This window comes from Anabrus simplex, chromosome 1 (assembly GCF_040414725.1).
Source record: "Anabrus simplex isolate iqAnaSimp1 chromosome 1, ASM4041472v1, whole genome shotgun sequence".
Taxonomy (NCBI): Eukaryota; Metazoa; Arthropoda; class Insecta; order Orthoptera; family Tettigoniidae; genus Anabrus; species Anabrus simplex.
Genome location: NC_090265.1, coordinates 187,580,184 through 187,601,051, shown reverse-complemented (window position 1 = coordinate 187,601,051; position 20,868 = coordinate 187,580,184). Strand labels below are relative to the sequence as shown.

The 20,868-nt window shown below is 40.4% G+C and overlaps 1 protein-coding gene across 2 annotated transcripts in view; it reads right to left on the bottom strand.

Annotated features, from left to right (window-relative positions):
• Positions 1 to 1,358: 1,358 nt before the first annotated feature.
• Positions 1,359 to 20,868, bottom strand: part of LOC136885491 (uncharacterized) — a 195,518-nt gene continuing 176,008 nt past the window's right edge. For both annotated transcript variants that reach the window (XM_067158078.2, XM_067158069.2), the window contains one exon: positions 1,359 to 4,902. In XM_067158078.2, coding sequence (XP_067014179.2) covers positions 3,837 to 4,902 — 1,066 coding nt within the window. In that variant the 3' untranslated portion in view covers positions 1,359 to 3,836. The remainder of the gene's footprint in view (positions 4,903 to 20,868) is intronic.

Here is a 20,868-nt window from a genome sequence, read left to right as displayed (position 1 = left end):
AATTAGATTCTCGTCACCTTTTACATATTGTATTAAAACTTCTATCTCCTCATATATTCTTACGATTTCTTCATCATCCGCTGAACTAGTAGGCATATAGACCTGCACTATTGTGGTGGGCATTGGTTTGGTGTCTATCTTGACGACAATAATTCTTTCACTAAGCTGGTCGTAGTAGCTTACCCGCTGCCCTATTTTCTTATTCATTATTAAACCAACTCCTGCATTTCCTCTGTTTGATTTTGTGTTGATAATTCGGTAGTCGCCTGACCAGAAATCCTGTTCCTCCTGCCAACGTATTTCACTTATACCAACTACATGTAACTTTAGTCTATCCATCTTCCTGATGATCGCCCCCTCTCGTGTAGTCCCCATCCGGAAATCCGAATGGGGGACTAGTTGCTATTATTGCTATTGGCTTTACGTCGCACCGACACAGATATGTCTTATGGCAACGATGGGATAGGAAAGGGCTAGGACCGGGAAGGAAGCAGCCGTGGCCTTAAGGTACAGTCCCAGCATTTGCCTGGTGTGAAAATGGGAAACCACGGAAAACCATCTTCAGGGCTGCCGACAGTGGGGTTCGAACCTACTATCTCCCGAATATTGGATACTGGCCGCACTTAAGCGACTGCAGCTATTGAGCTCAGTGGGGGACTAGTTTACTTCCGGAATATTTTACCCGGGAGGAAGCCATCATGTGTTACATAAGCTTATACATGATTATAATCACACCTATCACTGTACTATTAAAATGAAACCTTGTGATGTAAAAGACAATCGACTGCTTGCAACAGTGTATAACACAATTAAAACAGTAGATACAAGAAGGAGAAACTTAAAGTAGGTGATATTGTTCGCATCAGCAGGCAAAAACATAATTTGAAAAAGGGTATACACCTAACTGGACTACTGAGCTCTTCACTATTTACAAGGTACAACCTGCTAATCCTGTAACTTCTATCTATCTATGAATGCTTTCATTCCCCGCCCATAGGGCGGGGCGGGCCCCCTAGAGAGTGACGCTCTCCCTCGGGCCTCCTGTAACTTACCTCTTATAAGTTTAACAACTTGTAGCTGGTGCTTTCTACACAGAAGTATTGCAAAAGACTAAACATCCAGGCATCTACCTAGTAGAATGCATACTTCAAAGGAAAGAAAATAAAGTGTTTGTGAAATGGTTAGGGTATGATAATTCTCATAATTCTTGGATTAACAAAACTAATGTTTTGTAAAGAATTGGTTGTAATAAATAATTATAAAAGATAAGTTTTTTTTAAAATGTTTCCCTTCTTCCTTCTTTCTACTCTTAGTAATGATGAAAGGATACAGATAAAGGTTTAAGAAATAAAAAAATATAAAAACATAATTATATATTTACAAAATATATCACACACGAAATGTAATAAACAATACATATATACAAAACAATATTTATAAAATGCTTAAATACATTCACAATTTTTACAAGTGTAAAATTTGCCTATATCATTCTTTTTCTAAATTGGGAGATTTGCAGCACCCTTGCTCATCCCTTTCTTCCTCCTCCCCCAATTGAATTCATGGCACCATTTTGTTTTCAAACTTAAACAGTTTTTTCATCTCTCTGACAAATGTCTTTTCATCATCATCACCACTATCTTACTAGAATACAGGCAGCGGAGATGAAATTCGTAAGAGGTATCGAGGGCAAGACCAGAAAGGATAGAATTAGAAATGAAGAGATAAGGAAAAGGACAGGAATCTTGAAACTTCAAGACGGGTTAGAAACAGCAAAATACCGAACTCGATAGCTGCAGTCGCTTAAATGCGGCCAGTATACAGTCTTCGGGAGATAGTAGGTTCGAATCCCACTGTCGGCAGCCCTGAAAATGGTTTTCCGTGGTTTCCCATTTTCACACCAGGCAAATGCTGGGGCTGCACTTTAATTAAGGCCACGGCCACTTCCTTCCCACTCCTGGCCCTTTCCTGTTCCATCGTCGCCATAAGACATATCTGTGCCGGTGCGACGTAAAGCAACTAGCAAAAAAAAAAAACAGCAAAGCTGAAGTAGTATGGGCATATGCTGAGAATGGGAGAATAGTGTGTGCTAAAAACTTTTTCAGAGAAGTTAACAGGAAAGAGACCATGAGGAAGACCCCAAAAGAGGTGGACAGATTCAGTGTGGGAGTGCATAGAGAAGAGGGGAGAAAGACCAGAAGATGTACTTAAAAAAGGAGAAGAGTGGTGGAGAGACAGGTAGCGATGGAGGTCCTTGATTCTCAACCCGACCCGGGAAGCTGGAAACGGGAAATGATGACGATGATGATGTCCCCCAGTCAATTAGAAGATTGTGAATTTCCACAGATTTGTTATCAGTAGAGCCCGGATTTCCATGCAAATGCATGTTTTTAAACAAGCTAGTTACACTTCTCAAACTTTGCAAATATTCGTTTCATGACTTAACGATTCCAAATAACCATGCATCTTTCAGCCTTTTTAGGAGAAAATTCATGCATAATGCATATTTTGAAGATTTTGGATTTAATAGCAAATATTTGGATGCTTATATTGCATAATATGTCTTTTCTTCTGACTTTAGCGCTTATAGGGCCTATAATGTTAACTTGTGTGATAGTGCTTTTTATGAATGGTGGTTTGCGGAATTTGGGGGTGTTTTTCCATGTTTACAGTATGTCTGTTATTGAGAGACGGAGAGAATGTATTCCTGCCATCCTATCTGACAACCAAAATTAGTAGCATACATACGGTAGAGATCCCATAAACCAATTAACCAAACAGTTTTCTTATCCGTTGCTTGAGTAAATACTGACCTAAGGCCCCACGTCGATCTCTGTAATTCTTAGGAATAAGGTGTCCCAGTTATGAATTTCTATAAATTCAATGTTACTAAATGACGGCTCAATTTTTCTATGTTAGACGAAAAAACAAAACTTGAGCCACACTTCTGTGAAGCCGTGTTACTGAGATAGCGGCTTACAAATCTTGGTTTTGCACTGAACCTTCCGTTGTTAACCTGGAATTTCCTACCCGGAACTTTCACTCGTCACACGTTTTTGTTATCGCAGCTTCAATCTTCAGCAGTTTTTTAAGATATCATCATGCGCGATCATCGCACGGAGAAGTAGCTGCGGCAGCTAGAGATAAGCTGAACAGCCGTTCAAATCGTGATTTTGAATTCATCAAGCTTAAAGACGTATTGTGGTGAAAAACGCAAAGACGTACAATTTGACCTCATTTTGTCCAAGATGTCTTCATTTACGTATGCACCTGTCACTTCTTGAGATGTAGAAAGGTCATTTGCTGTGCTTAAAAATGTGCTGACCGATAAAAGGATGAGCTTAAATGAAGACAATTTGGAGAAATTAGATTTTGGACAATGTTTCAATAGGAACTGAATTTTCATAGTGCATATTTTCCAGTTTACTGTGCATGTTTTTCCATATGATTGTGCATGAATGCATGCATATTTTGAGATTTGATAGTGCATGGAAATCTGGGCTCTAGTAATCAGTTTGTGCCACTGAAATTAGCATTTACTCTTGCAACCTAGTAATGCAAACCAGATGCCAGTATACAATGAAATGCTGCTGGACTATAGACCTACTAAAGAAGATTATGTGACAAGTCACTTCACAAATGTGTAATTTATTGTACTGTAATATTTATAGTTTTCGGTATAAATATTTAACAAAGTTATACAAATACACAAAAGAAAATAACTTTTTCAAAAACGTCCTTCCGTAAAATTAGGGTACAGGGATTATTCACATATACGGTATATCAGTTTTATTCATTCACGGAGTAGTTCAAGAATGCTTTTAAAAAGTTAAATTTCACCTACTGTCCTCTGTGGATAACCTCAACTTTTTGCTGGGACCTGCAATGTCTACTTTTTCTTTCACTTTGGGTACACTGCCTGCTTTCGAGTCACTGGAAGTGACAAAGATGCACTTATTCCGCTCCACTGAACTGTCCTTTGAATAAGGTGAAAGAAAATCATCAGTGGACTCCTGTGCTTTCCTTGATCTTTCCAGTCGAGAAGAGGAATTTAACAGACTAGAATTTACCATCTGATTTAAAATGGTTTTGCTGAAAGCTATTGGTGGAGGATCTAATCCTGCTATTGAAGTAGGACTGATAGCATGTACATCTTTACTGTTAGTGGCTGGCATGCTTTGTGAAGAAGGTTTAGCAAATAAAAGTCTCTCTTGTTGGGAGTTACAGTCCTGGAGAACAAGTCCTATTTGAGATGATCCACTAATTCCTGATGTTTTGTCATTATTGATATCAGTCTGAACAATATTTAAATGTGTCATAGGAGGAGACAAACCTTCAATATTTAACAAAGGGGCAAGAAAATGGCTTGCAGAACTTGGAATGGTGACAGGGAATAGACACAAATTTTCCACAGTATCCGATAAAAAAGGTCTCTTGTTAGGCAGGAAAGAAGCTGGATAATTACTTGTAGATGAACACTGCTTATGAATGGGTTGTGAATTCATATTTGGAGGTATCTTGATTAGGGGCTTTTCTGGGCAAACAGAAACTCTAGTTTTACTAGGCAATAGTTGGGGCAACTTGGATTCAGTACCTAATGCCGATGCAGAAGACTTTGTTTTAACTGTTGAAGAGTCTTGAATTTGTTGCACAGAGTGACTAGAAACAGACACATTCACATTCTGCAAAAAATCTTCAGTTCCTGCATTAGTGTTAACAGAGTTGATTCCCATTTGTGCCAACCTAAAACAGCCCGCAAGTTGTAGACGTAGTTTAAGGATTTCAGAATGCAGAATGATGTTTTTCTTCTCGGTTGCAATTCGTTCACGTTCCTCTGAGATTTTCTCCAGCTCTAATAGAAGTTTCTCTTGATGTAAGTGCAGCAAGGCAATTTCCACATCTCTGTAAACAGAAGAAATTTTTAAAACATGTCGTAGCTGAAATACACAAAACTTTTCATTATTTAAAGAACTGAAATAATTTTATATACTGGTATGTAATGCAAAGTTTCTCAATGATTCTACTAACTTTATTTTCTTCTCTTTGCGAAGAAATGTCAATGTAACCCATACATGTTTTTGGTAAAGTTAGGGTAAAAAAGGAGTGGAAAGACATAGCAACACAGGCCTTTAAAGAAATGCACAGCCCCAGCAACCGGGTGGTCTGGAAATGGGAAACCATAGGAAACTATCTTTAGTGCTGTTGAGGGTGGTCTATAGTTGATCAAAGTATACTCTGAAATATAAAATAGTCCTGATGACAACACAGAGGTAATCTCTGAACAAATTGAAAGCCTGCTTGTGCTGGAGTAAAATAATGCAGTCATGATGGGCAATTTCGATGTTTGTGTTGGCTCTTGTAACAATTCAAAATATGTGGATTATGGGATATTAACAAAAGAGGTCAGAGACTGTTAAGAGTAGCGTAAACAGCATTAAATTGTAACAAACATTTTCTTACTGTATGAGTAAGATACTTATCGAAAGAGATTTTTTTGGGTAGTGGTTTAACAGCACGCTAACACACAGAAGGCTTTCAGAAAACACAAGAATGGGAAAGGGCTAAGATTGAAGAGGAAGCAGCCATGGTCCTAATAATTGAAAAACCAGGCGAGTTGGCCGTGCGGTTAGGAGCGCGCAGCTGTGAGCTTGCATCTGGGAGATAGCGGGTTTGAACCCCACTGTCAGCAGCCTTGAAGATGGTTTTTCGTGGTTTCCCATTTTCAGACCAGGCAAATGCTGGGGCTTTACCTTAATTAAGGCCACGGGCGCTTCCTTCCCATTCCTAGGCCTTTCCTATCCCACCATCGCCATATGACCTATCTGTGTCGGTGTGACGTAAAACAATAGAGGGGGGGGGGGGGGGAAGGTGAAAATGGGGAAACACAGAAAATCATCTTCAGGGCTACCTACAGTGTTTGAATCTACCGTCTCCCAAATGCAAGCTAACAGCTAAGTGACCCGACCCGAACTGCACAGCCAACTCGTTTGGTGCACCTGGAGATAATGCATACTATCAGACTGATTACATATTAGTTGAATAAGGATATTACAACTAGATCAAATCCAGCAGTAGTTATCCAGGGTTTAATATGGATTTAGATCACAACCTTGTACTATCCAATAAGTTCAAGAAGAATGTCAGGCTGATCCCGCCTAAATAGAATATACAAGAGTTTGTACAACACATTTACAAAACAGGCAATTTTCTTTTCCTTCTCCAATAAAGGTTAGGTTGGGTTGTGAATCAATGACTTCCACCTGCTTTTACCTTGGATGAAATTCTTTTTGTAATACTGCACATTTACAATTACTTGTTGATAACTCATACAGTGGAAGTGTGCAATCCCATTCCGAAAGTCACAATGTTCTTGGATTATCGACCCATTAATATATAATTTTCCCTCAAGGTCCTGAACAAATCATCCATAGTCAAATGTCAGAATTTCTTCTCAAGCATAATCTATTAGACCCACAATCATTAAGGTGTGAAGTCTGTATGGTCTGACATTGTGGTTAGCCGGTTCGAGTCCCGTTGGTCAAAAAATATTTCACCATCAGAATGTTGTCCAGCAGGATAGGTGAGGTGGTAGAACACAATTTCGAAGCATTAGATAGCGTGCTAAAAGACTGGATCAAATTCCAAACCTCTCTGCAGTGCTCATATGGAGTGAGGGCATATGATGTTACTGATGGTGATTCATCCATCGGATGGAAATGTAAAGCCTTGAGCAGACCTCTTGGCGCTATTCAACAGGAGTAGGCTATGTGCTGGCACCAGGTTTCACCCTCTCCCTTGCTATCACATATCATGTCATTCATTTCATCTCATTAACTCCTCTGATGAGGCTGACATCAGGAAGGGCATCTGGTCGTAAAAACTTGCTACGAAGATCCATCTCAATTCATACTTGAGCTATACAAAATTGACTCAAAATCAACCCTGAAAAGACCCAGATTACAATCATGGGCAACAAAACATTGCTCAAAACTACATATTTATGGAGATTTGTTATTAGCAGGGTTAGGATTTTTTGGTGTGCACCTTTTTTTTAAAATGCTATTTGTTCAGGGCGTCGACCCACATGGATCTTTTGCTCCTACTGGCACCATATCGTATGAACCTGCATGTAATTGGAATGGTGGTAGTGTGGAATGTTGTGTGTGTGAGGAAAGGAAGATTAAGGACGTCACAAACACCCAGTCCCCAGACCAGGGATATTAAACATTACAATTTAAAAATCCTGAGTCGGCCGGGAATTGAATGCGGGGCCGCCGGGTGACAGGCGGACGCATTGCCCCCTACACAGTGGGACCGGACACCTTTTTGGTAGGGTAAATTAAAGCTGTTTGGAAAGATATCAAGTGTGATATTTTGTTTCTAGTTGTGAAAAGAGGCATTTTTCATGCACCTTTTTCTGTTTTTTTGGAACCTTTATCCTTTTTTTCCCCAACCATGCCCATAATCCCCTTTTTCACCTGTTTTTCTTTTAATTCCAATTTATTCTGTAAGATTTCTAGTCAATGTAAAATATTTAACTTTCAATTAACGTCTCCTCAGTGGTGGTGGTGATTTTTGTTTTAAAAGGAAGTACAACTAGGTAATCATTCTCTCTGAACAAATTAGTGGAAAAGAAATGTAAAATAAAAATTATATATTCAACAAAGAAATTTGGAAACACAGTACAAAATAAAACTAAATTATTGAATTAAGCCGAAAAATTACGAACAAATCAGAAGGGAACGTGTGTTCCCTGAGTAGCAGTACACTTGTAAATTTACACACCCTTGATTAATCTACTGTCGCACATATTGCGGACGACGAGATCAGCAGTAGTCGCGCCATCAGCTAGTATGCGTTCAAGTGTTTCCTGCAGGCAGAGGCTCCATCTTAGGCCAGAGAGATCGACGTACTCTGCGAGGATGTGGGCCATGGTGAAGTTGCACCACAAGAACACACGGGGGGGGGGGGGGGGGGGGGGGCAGGGTTTCTTTCCTCTTTAGGAGATAAGAGTGTGTAGATCGTAAATGACCTATCCTCAGCCTACACAATACTGCTTCTCTCCGTGAAGGCCGGAAAGAGGACCACCACACGGTAGTTGTCTTCTTAATTGCTCTCAGCTTGTTGGGGGTTAGGATAGCAAGCTCCGATTCCCAGGGCACCAAGATGGTTTGACGTAGCTGAGAACAAATATCTTTAGCACGCAAAGTGACCGGTCTCGGAGGTAAAAGTACCGCTTCCTTTGCAGCTTTATCCGCAAGTTCATTTCCCGCAATCCCAACGAGGCTTGGAAGCCACGCGAAAATAATTCTGGTGCCAGCAACACTTAACCTGGCTAGAAGGTCATGAATCTGCTGTACCAGTGGGTGTTGCAAGAAACAGGTTTCGATGGACTGCAGAGAGCTTAACGAGTCAGTACACACAAGAAAGTGGTTTTCTCCATCACCCAATGCAAACTGCCGAGTTTCTAAGATGGTGTAAAGCTCCGCAGTATAAACGCTACATATACTAGGAAGCGAGATCTTTGTGCTCGTATCATCAGTGACGAAAGAACAACCAACATTTTCTCCGATTTTAGAACCATCCGTGAAGATATATCTCACGGCTGGATATTGGTGAACGAAGTCCTGGAAATACCTCCGATAAATGGGGGAAACCATGTTCACCTTGGGTCCATAGAGTAGGTCAACATGTATATCCGGTCACAGAACTAACCACGGAGGTACCTCGCTACAAGTTTGTTCAAGGCAAACACCGATATCTATATCTAAATCATGAAACAAGCTATCAATTCGAAATCCATCCGGCTGTGTGGCATTCGGCCAGTCTTGGTGCCTTTGGTGGTATTGGGTACTAAATATGCATTGATAGCTTAGATGTAGCAGCATTTCACGAAGTTTGGCAGCGTACGTGAGGAGTAACTGCTGCCTCCTTATTCGTAAAGATGGAACTCCCGCTTCAGTGAGCAGGCTGGGAATGGGACTAGTACGGAAAGCTCCCGTTGCCAGCCTTACTCCACTATGGTGGATACTGTCTAAAAGGCTCAGCGTAGATTCTGATGCTGAGTCATAAGCCGCACTTCCATAGATAATTCGGGAGGTGACCGTTGCCATGTAAAAACGTAGCAGCACCGCACGGTCAGGCCCCCACGAAGTGCTGCTGAGAAACTTAAGCATGTTAAGTCTCTTCATGCAGGCAACCTTTAACTGATGGATGTAGGTCTCTTATCAAAATGGAGACCAAGGAATCTGCAGGTAAGACACTGTTTCACAAGTGGAGCTCTGGTTCAGGATGCACAAGCCGATGGTCGACAAAAAGTGTACAACTGAGGTTTTCTTCGTTGAAAATCGAAAACCATGTTGCAGGGCCCATCTGTCGACTCGGTTAATAGCTTGCTGTAGCTGATTCTCAACAAGCGCCACCCTTCCGGAGCTGTAATGTAGAGCTAAATCGTCTACATACAGTAATGGAATGACTGCGGGCCCAGCAGCGGCAATTGTACCGTTGATGGCGATTGCGAACAGCGTAACACTCAGTGCCGATCCCTGAGGTACTCTTATTTTCCTCAACATAATATTGAGAAAATGCATTCCCTACTCAGACTCGAAAGAGCCAGAGGGACGTGAAGTTCTCAATAAACATTGGAAAATTTCCCCGAAATCCCCACTGGTGTAGCGTGGAGAGAATCCCATATCGCGAGATAGTATTGTAAGCTTTCTCCAGGTCAAAAAACACGGCGACTAGGTGTTCCTTCTGGAGAAAGGCCTCCTGAATGTTGTGCCTTGGCTTCGCGCTTAATTGGAAGAAATGCAGACTCGTTATATCCCAGAGCTGGACGTATCTGCGAAATGTGACGCGATATGGGCTGCAATGACTGGAGGAATCATAACTATATATCAATTTTTAATGGAGATTCCGGACACTGAGGGCACATTCTGTACTCTGACAATACAGCGGAGTTTTGTCAACACTTGTGATGCTGGAGTATGTGCGGTCGTGGAAGACATATACTTTTCCCACGTATCTTTTTTACTTTCTGAAATAAAAAAAGGGCCTTTGCGCGCAGGTGCATAAATGTGATATGATTGGCCATTGTAGGATTCCGATGATAATGCTTAAAAGCCCGTCGGCGATCACGTATGGCCGCTGCAATTTCGTCTGTCCACCTGTTTCCGGCGAGGAATGCCGGATGAGGAAGGAATTGTTTCTTCTGCAGCAGCCAAAATTCCAGTAGTAATGGAAGAAACGTGGTTGTCAACAGACGCCAGCATATCATCGGTTATCACTGCACGTTTGGAAAATTCTAGTCAATTTGCCCGCCAAAGTAACCAGCGCTTGGGTACTTCGGACAGTCTTTGATTCAAGAGAGATGGAATTATCAGGAAGTGGTCACTATCACAGAGGTCGTCATGTACTTGCCACCGTAGCAGGGGAACTAGCGCACGGCTGCACAAAGTGACATCCAGGTGTGAGAATGTGCCATGTGCCGGTTCCCCTGTATTATGCACTCAAAGGTTGAACAGGTTTATCAATTGCTTGAGCATCCTCCCCCAGCACAGGAAGATGGAGAACCCCAGAGTATGTTACGGGCGTTCACGTCTCCCAGCATGAGAAAAGGAGGAGGTAACTGAGCGATCATATCTTGTAGTGCATGCATTTCAATATCATAGTCCAGTGGAATGTACACGTTGCACACCGTTTTCATTACTGGCAACGGAGTGCAAACTGCAACTGCATCTAGCTGAGTATGGAGCGGTACTTCTTCGCTGAAGATGTCGGAGCGAAATAGGGTACAAATGCCCCCAGTCGTCGCACTATCCACAGCTACTCTGTCTTTAGAGTAAAGACGAAATCCTCTCATAGGCGTGTCATGTCCAGGTCTCAAACGAGATTCCTGTAGACAGACTATGGAGGCCGCATATACGGACATCAATTGACATATCTCAGCTAGGCTACAGTGATAACTTTTGCAGTCGAATTGCAATAGTGCCTTGTGTGGATAGATAGCGCCTCGAATTTAGGGCAATTTCTTGCCCTTCATTCGGTCCATTACCCGCTATGTTCCGCCGTCTTTGTCAGTGATTTTTATGTCGTCATCACCATCCATGACAATGAGTGGTTTAGTCTCCATGGTCTCCCAAAAAGGGGGAGATGCGGTGACTGAGCACTCCGCAGATGGTGATCTAACTGATCGGGAACAGTGGGCCTTCTTCTTGGGAGAAGTAGGTTCCCCAGAAAGTGATCGAGCAGGCCATCTGGCCCTCTCGCTCTTGGCCACCGTTTGTATTTTTAGGAGGAGAACCGGCAGATGACTTGCCGGTCTTCTTCGGGGATCCTGTGACCCCCGACTGAGTTGGAGAAGGCTGCTTCTCCAACTTTTTAGGGGAGTTGTGGGGTTTCCCTTTCTCCTCTTTTTTGTTCTGGGCATGGGAAGGAGGGCTGGACTTGGGGAAGCCTTTCCCCCCTCCCTGTTGGGGAGGACATCCCAGTCTAACATTCCTAGGAAGGGCCTTCCCCAGGGGACGTCGGCAATAACGCAAGTTTTTTGTTCCCAGGAGGTTCCAAAACCTTCCCGGGATCTCCAGTTTCCTTCAGTACTTGCTCTTGTTGGTGGTTGAGACTTGTAGATGCTATCTGTCTAGAGATAGATGGTGTAAAATTCTGTGCGTGATCTGCACGTTCAAGACCTTTTCAGCAAAGATGTTGGAGAACTCCGGAGCAGCCAGTGATTTGAATTTTCTCCGGGCGTCTGGATAAGAAAGCTTATCCGAAGTTTGTATTTCCTGGATCATCTTCTCCTGCTTGAATGTAGGACACTCCTTGGAGATAGGAGCATGCATACCTGGACAGTTGACGCACATAGGTAATGGTGTGCAGTCAACTCCAGCATGCTCGCACTTCCCACACATTTTGCAGGTCGTCAAACCTTGACATCTCAATGAGGTGTGACCAAACTTTTATAGCACCTCACTGGTGCTGGAATACACGGACGAACAGTCAGTCGGTACATAGGCACTTTTATTCTTTCAGATACGGTCTCGGTGTCGAAGAAAGGGATGAATGCACCTGTATCGATCAACTTATCATCCACACGCCTCATCAATCTCTTCACGTCGGTGATACAAAGCTGGAACAGGTAGATAATTTCAAGTATTTAGGATGTGTGTTCTCCCAGGATGGTAATATAGTAAATGAGATTGAATCAAAGTGCAGTAAAGCAAATGCAGTGAGCTCGCAGTTGCGATCAACAGTATTCTTTAAGAAGGAAATCGGCTCCCAGACGAAACTATCTTTACATCGGTCTGTTTTCAGACCAACTTTGCTTTACGGGAGCGAAAGCTGGGTGGACTCAGGATATCTTATTCATAAGTTAGAAGTAACAGACATGAAAGTAGCAAGAATGATTGCTGGTACAAACAGGTGGGAACAATGGCAGGAGGGTACTTGGAATGAGGAGAGAAAGGCTAAGTTAGGAATGAACTCGATGGATGAAGCTGTACGCATAAACCGTCTTTGGTGGTGGGGTCATTTGAGGTGAATGGAGGAGGCTAGGTTACCTAGGAGAATAATGAACTCTGTTTTGGAGGGCAAGTATAGGGAGATTAAGAGGACGATGGTTAGACTCAGTTTGTAATGATTTAAAGATAAGAAGTCCAGAACTAAATGAGGCCACAGCACTAGTTGCAAACAGAAGATTGTGGCAACATTTAGTAAGTTCACAGAGGCTTGTAGACTGAATGCTGAAAGGCATAATGGTCTATAATGATGATGTATGTATCTGTTGTTATTAGGTAGAGGGGGAGCTGAAGCTTCTTCAAGAATGTTTATGGTATGTTAGAAGCAGGAACCTACCCTACGTATTTCATTACAAAAACATTGCACTGCATAAAACATTAAAAAGTCTTGGGAGTTATGATTGATGAAGGCTTCTTGACTTGTGCAACAGTGAACTGATCCCTCCATCCGTTGCAAAAAATCTAAGAAATTTCCACCTCTAGCCACAAAATTTTATCTAGTCAAAACTCTTCTGCTCCGAAAACTGCAAAAGTAGTTAGTGGGATGTAAAGCCAATGGCATTTTTATTATTATTATTATTATTATTATTATTATTATTATTAAAACTTTTGACTAGTGTGATACTGTATGTAGTGAGTGATTTTAACTCACAATTAGCCACAAGACAACAGAAAGCTGAAAATTCTTGCATTTGTTTCATCTACAGTGTGAAATTGCATCAACATATTACTCCATATCTTCAAAATCAAAATCTCTTTATTTGCAAATGAGGTGTCTACCTCGGTGGCAAATGGTACACTAAAATACATTATTGTCAAGCACTAAATATTAAATTAACAAGAGAAGAAAATTTTTCCTATAATACAATATTATACAATTTACACTAACAATGTTTTCTATTAAACACACAGCTCATCCTTAATAAATTTATATTGTTTACAAAATTCTACTTATAATATCTCCTGTACTACTTACAAATATAGTCAACTGATATACAGTATGTGGAATTACTTCAATGATACTATACAACTGGTATAACATTAATATTTACATTGCATTTATATATTTACTTTTTTTTTTTTTTACTGTTCTGGATCCTAAGTAGCATAACGACCTGCTGCGTCTTAACCAGAGCCCCTTTTGCCACCACTTTTCAGAGTTCCTGAAGGGCCATCACAGCTACCGTAGCGGTCCCAGGGCCCTCGAAGTCCCCACTGTACTTCACCCCTACAGGCAGTCCCCTACTTTGGCTGTCCAAACTCCTTAGACCAGGGGATGGAATTAATTTATTCACACACATTTTTTTTTTTAATTTTTTTTTTTTACAATAACCTGCACAGGTCGAATGCCCTCTAACACTTCATTTATTTTCTCTGTTGCTGTTTATTCTCTTCTTGAATATCTGTACAGATTTTGGAAAAGGATCAAACACTACCCCTGGTAAACTGTTCCACTCCTTCACACCCTTCCCAATGAATGAAATTTACCCCAATCGCTTCTGCTAAAATTCCTTCTAATTTTATATTTGTGGTCAGTCCTGCCGATATAATTATTTTCCAACTGAAGCCTCTCACAGATATCTCCCCATGCTTCTTCTCCTGTATAGGCTCTATATAATCCTATAAGTCTAGTTTTCTCCCTTCTCTTACTTAAAGTTTCCCACCCAAGTTCCTTTAACATTTCTGATACACTACTCTTTCTCCTGAAATCCCCTGTTACAAATCTTGCTGCTTTCCTCTGCACACTATTTCTTTTATTAGGTATTTTTGGTGAGGATCCCAAACACTGTTTGCATATTCCAATAATGGACGAACCATACTCAAGTAACTTTATTCTTTTAATTCTTTGTTGCATCCTTTAAGTAGCCTCATTATGACATGTAATGATCTGTATGCTTTCCCAACAATGTCATCAATATGACCCTTCCAGTGCAAATTGCTTTCAAATCTCACACCTAAGTATTTGCACTTGCCATCTTTTGGGATAACTACCTCATCCAAAGTATATTCAAATTCAGTTTTAAAGCTCCTGTTTGTAAAAGTTGTAACAGTTGATTTGCCTCCATTAACCTTCAAGGTCCCTTTGTAATTCTGAACAATCCTCAATGTCGTTTATTTCCCTATAAACAATTATGTCATCTGCATACAATCTTATTTTTGATGTTATATTGTTCCCTAAATCATTTGCGTATATTAAGAAAAGTAACGGACCGATTATACTACCCTGTGCAATTCCCTTCCAAACTTTCTCTTCCTGAGATACATTATTTCCTACTTTGACTTTCTGAACCCTTGAATTTAGAAATGTTTTTATCCAACGTATAACCCTTACGTCCAATCCTGTTCCCTCCAATTTCTTTAATAATATTCCATGTTCCACTCTATCAAAGGCTTTGGAAAGATCTATGGCTATGCAATCTAACTGACCTCCTGAATCCAACTGATCTGATATGTCCTGCTGAAATCCCACCAGTTGTGCCTCACAAGAAAATTTCTTTCTAAATCCATACTGGCTCCTCATGAACCAATTTTTATCATCACATATCCCTCTGATGTACTTTGATATTAAACTCTCCAGTATTTTAAAAACTATACTGGTCAGGCTGATGGGTCTGTAGTTCTCTGGTTTCCTTTTATCACCCTTTCCTTTATAAATTGGTATTATTATAGATTCCTTCCATTCCTTTGGTATTACACTATTATTTATGACATAGTCAAAGAGAAATTTTAAATAAGGCACTATGTACCACCCCATTGTCTTTAATACCTCCCCAGTAATTTGACCACTTCCTGCTGCTTTTCCTTGCTGAAGCAGTTGGATTTCTCTGAAAATATCTTCATTTGTGTATGAGAAGCTTCTTGTTTCCCTCTGTCTCTCTCCCTCTCTATCTTCTGTTTCGGTTTCCAACTCTTGACAATCATCTACTGAATCTCTAAATTCCCTACTAAATAGGTTTGCTTTCTCAGTATCTGTTAAATAGTGTTCACCCCCTTCTCCCACCATTGTAGGAATTTGGATTCCTTTTCCTTTTTGATTCCTGATATATGAATACAGCTTTTTCCATTTCCCTTTGTGGCCATTACCCTCTTGAAGTATGCCATTCATATAATTCTCTTTTGCTTCCTTTTTCACTCTATTCAGTTCCCTCATTAGCTGTTTTCTAGTTTCTCTACTCTCCCTACCCTCTTTGATTTTCCAGTTTACTATTCTACATTTTCTTTTTAATTTTCTTATTTCCCTTGTATAATAAACAGGGCCTGAGGTCATTTTACCCTTCTTAACAGGTACAAATCTCTTCTCTCCTTCCCAAATGATTCCTTTAAATTTAGCCCAAAGTGTATCCACGTTACTCCCTTCACTTATCCAACAACTTAATTGTGATTTAAGGTAAGTCCCAAATTCATCAACTTTAGCTTTTCTGTACAATTTCTTGTCTTGTGTAACCCTCTTATTAAGCCTTTTTGGTACGAGTCCTACATCCATTATTACAGCCTTATGGTCTCCTATTCCTTCAATTACCTCAGTTTTATCAACAATTTCCCTTGGTTTAACCAAGAATACATCTAGAAAGTTATTGAGATGAGTCGGTTCTTGTACTACTTGTGTAAATCCTGCCTCCCAAATTAACTTATTTGCCAGTTTCTGTTTATGGGCTTCACTTGCAGCTCCATTCCATTCAACTTCAGGCAAATTTAGATCTCCCCCAATTATTACCATGTCATTATTATTGTTTTTATGAGTATAATCTATTATTTTCTCAAAGATTTCCATGTCTCTTTCCTCTCTTCCAGGCCTGTATGTTCCTATAATTCCCACCTCCTTCATATTATCACAAACTAATTTTATCCCTAATATTTCATCCCTTTCATCGGTAAACCATTCATGTGAACAGTAAGTTTCCTTCACCAGAATAAACACCCCCCCTCCCTTTTTATCTCCTCGGTCTCTACGATAGACTGTGTACCCTTCTGGAAATACTTCTCTATTACCCACCCCTTCTTTCAACCACGATTCCACTCCTATCACCACATCAGTCTCATAAGATTCCATCAATGTACCTAATTTTAATTGTTTATTTACTACACTTTGACAGTTTACCAAGAGCAATCTCAGACCCCCTTCCTCCCTAAAATTGACTGTTGCAATTGGGTAACTTGAAATTCCTTACTATCCTGAGTTTCTTTTTCTAGTTGACTGAGCCAGCTTGAAGTACAGCTGGCTCTTTCTACTAGTTTTCCTGGTCAGTATTATAACTCAAGGGAGTTGCCTGTTTTACAGTACATATCTTAAGATTAATAAAATCTAGAATAATATTTGCTATCTTTCGTTTACCTGAATTGTTTAGATGGAGGCCATGTTTTGTATAACAGTATCTCTCAAAACTGCTGCATTCAATAACCTGAGTATTCCGAAAATGTTTACAAATTTTAACAATATCTGTATTGACCTTGTCCACTTCAATGTTCACACACGAGTCTCTACTCAAATCATGCCTGTGGGGCACGTTCACTACAAAGACGTTAGTGTGGGTCAGCTTCCCTAGTGTATGTTTAAGTTGTGATCTTACATTCTTGGCGTCGTCGTTCGTCCCACCGATGATAAGCACTGCATCGCCGCTCCCGAAGTTCCTAGTTGCTGCTTCTACGTTTTCCAGAACACCGCTGATAGAAGCTCCTGGATATATTTTTCCGGTTGCTGCTATATTCTCGTCGTTAATCACTCCCGCAATTCCCCTTCCCTGGCTATCACCAAACACAGCTACCTTCGCTGATTTAGGCCTAACTGGGTCTTGAATCTGAATTCTAGGCCTAAATTTTAAACTCGGCATGGCAACGGCAGCGGATCGCGATGATTTGGTTTCACGCGCGATCACTTTCTTCCAGAATTAAATTATTTAGGGCAGAAAACCAATTTCTTAAACTGTCAATGCTAAACCTACAAACAAGAAGGCATCTTCATGCCTAGTGTCAATTGCATAACATTCTAAGTAAGTCTACACCTTAGTACCAAGCATCCAGGTTCATCAAGCTCTCAGAGACTCATCACCCAATCCCACAACAGGAATATCCTGACCAACTCTGCACAACCAACAAACAGCAATCCCACTCCTTTACAACAGATGCTGCATGGGCCTGGAACTCCATACTGGATGAGTTATGGAGCCTGAAGTCAGGCTTGTCATTCAAAATACCATGTACCTTTGCGTGAATTCCCATCGTATGCCAGCGAGAAGCCAATCTTTCAAGATCAAACCAGAACTAATCAACAGAAGAAGAATGTAGTTAAATTTAATTACTGAATTCTAACTCTACACGTTAATTGGCCTTCAGCCAAAACTGCTAACTCGGGGCTTTTCAGCCTCATATTAGGAAGCTTGTACATGATGCGATGCTTCTCGTGGCATCATTACTCGGATAGGTCTCTAGTGAGACGGAGGGAGTCCATGTGCGCTTATGGTCCCACGGGAAGCCATGCCTTCTTCCCTAGGTAAATTTCCTTTTTTTTTTTTTTTTTGTAGTTTTAATTAAACCAGCAATTTGAAGAAGAGAACGAATGCCAAAAAATCGAAACTAGTCTTTTTGCACCAAACGTGTTATCATACAGACACTCATTCTTATTTATAAAATGGGATCGAAAACCACTTGCATGGACCTGGAAATATCTGTCAGTCTGAAGAAGAGAACATATTCCGGCTTTGTTTCCTTCTTCAAACTGATACCGAGTTTGTTCACCATCATCTTTGTCGTCACGCTCTCTATCAGCTGGTATTTCTATCTGCGATTAAGATTGTTCTTTATATACTCATGTTATGCAGTTCATCACAGTTTTGTTTTGTGTTTAATCTATGAGGTACGAGTTTTTAATACTCTGATTTGTGTGCTTATATCTTGCATTAGTTGCTTCTGGACGATTTAGGAAGATTTATCATATTCTGAAGTCAGAGGGCACTCATTTCTGCAATGTGATCACAATTTTGGGACTGCTAAATGGAAAATCAGACAAATGGACAGAATTTACACTCCACACCAATACACCAATTTGATTCAAACCTCTAAAAAGTCAGAATTCACTGTTACTCAAATCTCTGCAAAAAAGTATTCTAAACTTCAAGAACAGGTGGCCTAAACTCTACAAAATAAATAAAATAATTTTTAAAAAATTAAGTCCAAGGAGAGGTCCTCAATTTCGATTTCCAAATACAGACAGATTAGAATGCTCCTTACAAAAATGTTATCTAACCGCATTGGAATTCCTAATGGTTTGGTGAAAAAAACTTACTTGCTGCAAAAGCCAAGCACAGGAGTACCCCACATTCCAACAAAAAAAGCTCACAATTACAAAAATTCCAATACAAGACAAGAAGATCCAGGATGTAGGCAAAATAGTAACATACACTACATTCCAGATGAGAATAAACTATTTATGAAGAAGTGTTGATGAGACCAACTACAGCAACAACTGCAGATGACAGTGAAAGTGAAGGATACTAATGATATTTAGAGTACATTATGTACATAATGCTTTCAAACCACGTGAATAGTATAGAACTGTACTGTATGTTGTATGAGTGACGTGTTGAACTATGACAGTGAAAGTGAATGACAGTAATGATTTTCAGAGTACATTTTGTCCACAATGCTTTTGAAACATGTGAGTACTGTAGTACAGAACTGTACCATATACATTGTATTAGTGATAGTTTGAGAAAACAAAAATACTTCTGGTATTTTCATAAAAGATTGTTATGCCTATTTAATAATCATTTTGAAGAAGGGAACAAATCCACTGTTTTTAATATTGCATTATGTTGTTACTAACAGTCCAACTGATTTGCCCAAGGTACTGGAAGAGTGGGTTAATGTAAAGAAAAAAATAAGAAAAGTAGGAAGTTTTAAAATTTTTTTCTCAATAACCAATTTTTGGATTCGCTCCCTTCTTCAAACTACTGATTCAATTCTTAAAAATATATTATTTTGGCTTTAAACTGTTAAACTAATTATTTTGAGTTTAGTGCAGGAAATTCCAAGCATTCCTATATTACTTTTGTTTATTACATGTGATGAAATGTCGTATGGCTTTTAGTGCCGGGATATCCTAGGACGGGTTCGGCTCGCCAGGTGCAGGTCTTTCTATTTGACACCCGTAGGTGACCTGCGCATCGTGATGAGGATGAAATGATGATGAAGACAACACATACACCCAGCCCCCGTGCCATTGGAATTAACCAATTAAGATTAAAATCCCCGACCCGGCCAGGAATCGAACCCGGGACCCTCTGAACCGAAGGCCAGTACGCTGACCGTTCAGCCAATGAGTCGGACATTACATGTGATAAACTTCATTGTCTGATCCGTACTGACTTACAATATACCATAGTTAGGCAAAATTTCTTATAAACAAATCACAAAAACTAATCCACCCATTCAATACAATATATATATAACATTCACAATAAGCACATGTTTTGACCCTAATTGGGCCTTCTTCAGCTGAATAATTTAAACAAAGTGAATAGCTAAAACAAACAGAATTAATCAATTATCACCAACATACACTGCCTGATAAAGAAAACTGAGGCACCAATAATGGGAGAAGGAAACAAAATGTAACTTCACATGTGTTGAGAGGGTAGGTGATGTTATTTCAGTGATTACAAAATCGAGTCAAATTTACAAAGAACTTGGCAGTACGAGCCCACTTATCTGTATAATGTTGCACCCTCTCCGGTATGGATGCATGTAATGATTCGGCTGGAAAGAGTGTCATAAAGCTGTTGTATCCCCTCCTGACGTTAGCTGGCCCACAACTGTCATAACTGGTCCTTGATATCCTGGATACTGGCATAGGGACGGAGTTGACGTCCGAGGTGGTCCCACACCTATTCTATTGGGGACAGATCTGCGTATCTTGCTGGCCACAGTAGTATGTCAACATTACGCAGACATTTCATAGAGACACGTGCTGTGTGGAAGAGCATTATCCTGTTGAAAAATGTAACCACAATACTGTCGCATGAGAGGCAACACTTGATCATGCAGGATGTCCGTGACGTACTGCTGAGCCCCCAGAGTTACTTCAATTATCACCAGTGGCGACCCAAAGTCATACCTAATGATTCCCCATAACATGACGCCAGGAGTAAAAAACATTGGAAGAATGGGATCTCTCCCCAGATCGCCGCCGATGATCATTCGGCGTAGGACAGAACCACAATTCATCGCTGAATACAATACGGCAATCCTACCATGTGGTCGTCAGACATGGTCGACCAGATCCTTGACCACAAATATGCCTGCCCTCACGTTCCCATACAGTCCAAAATTGGGCCACTGTCACATCCGAATGTCCCAC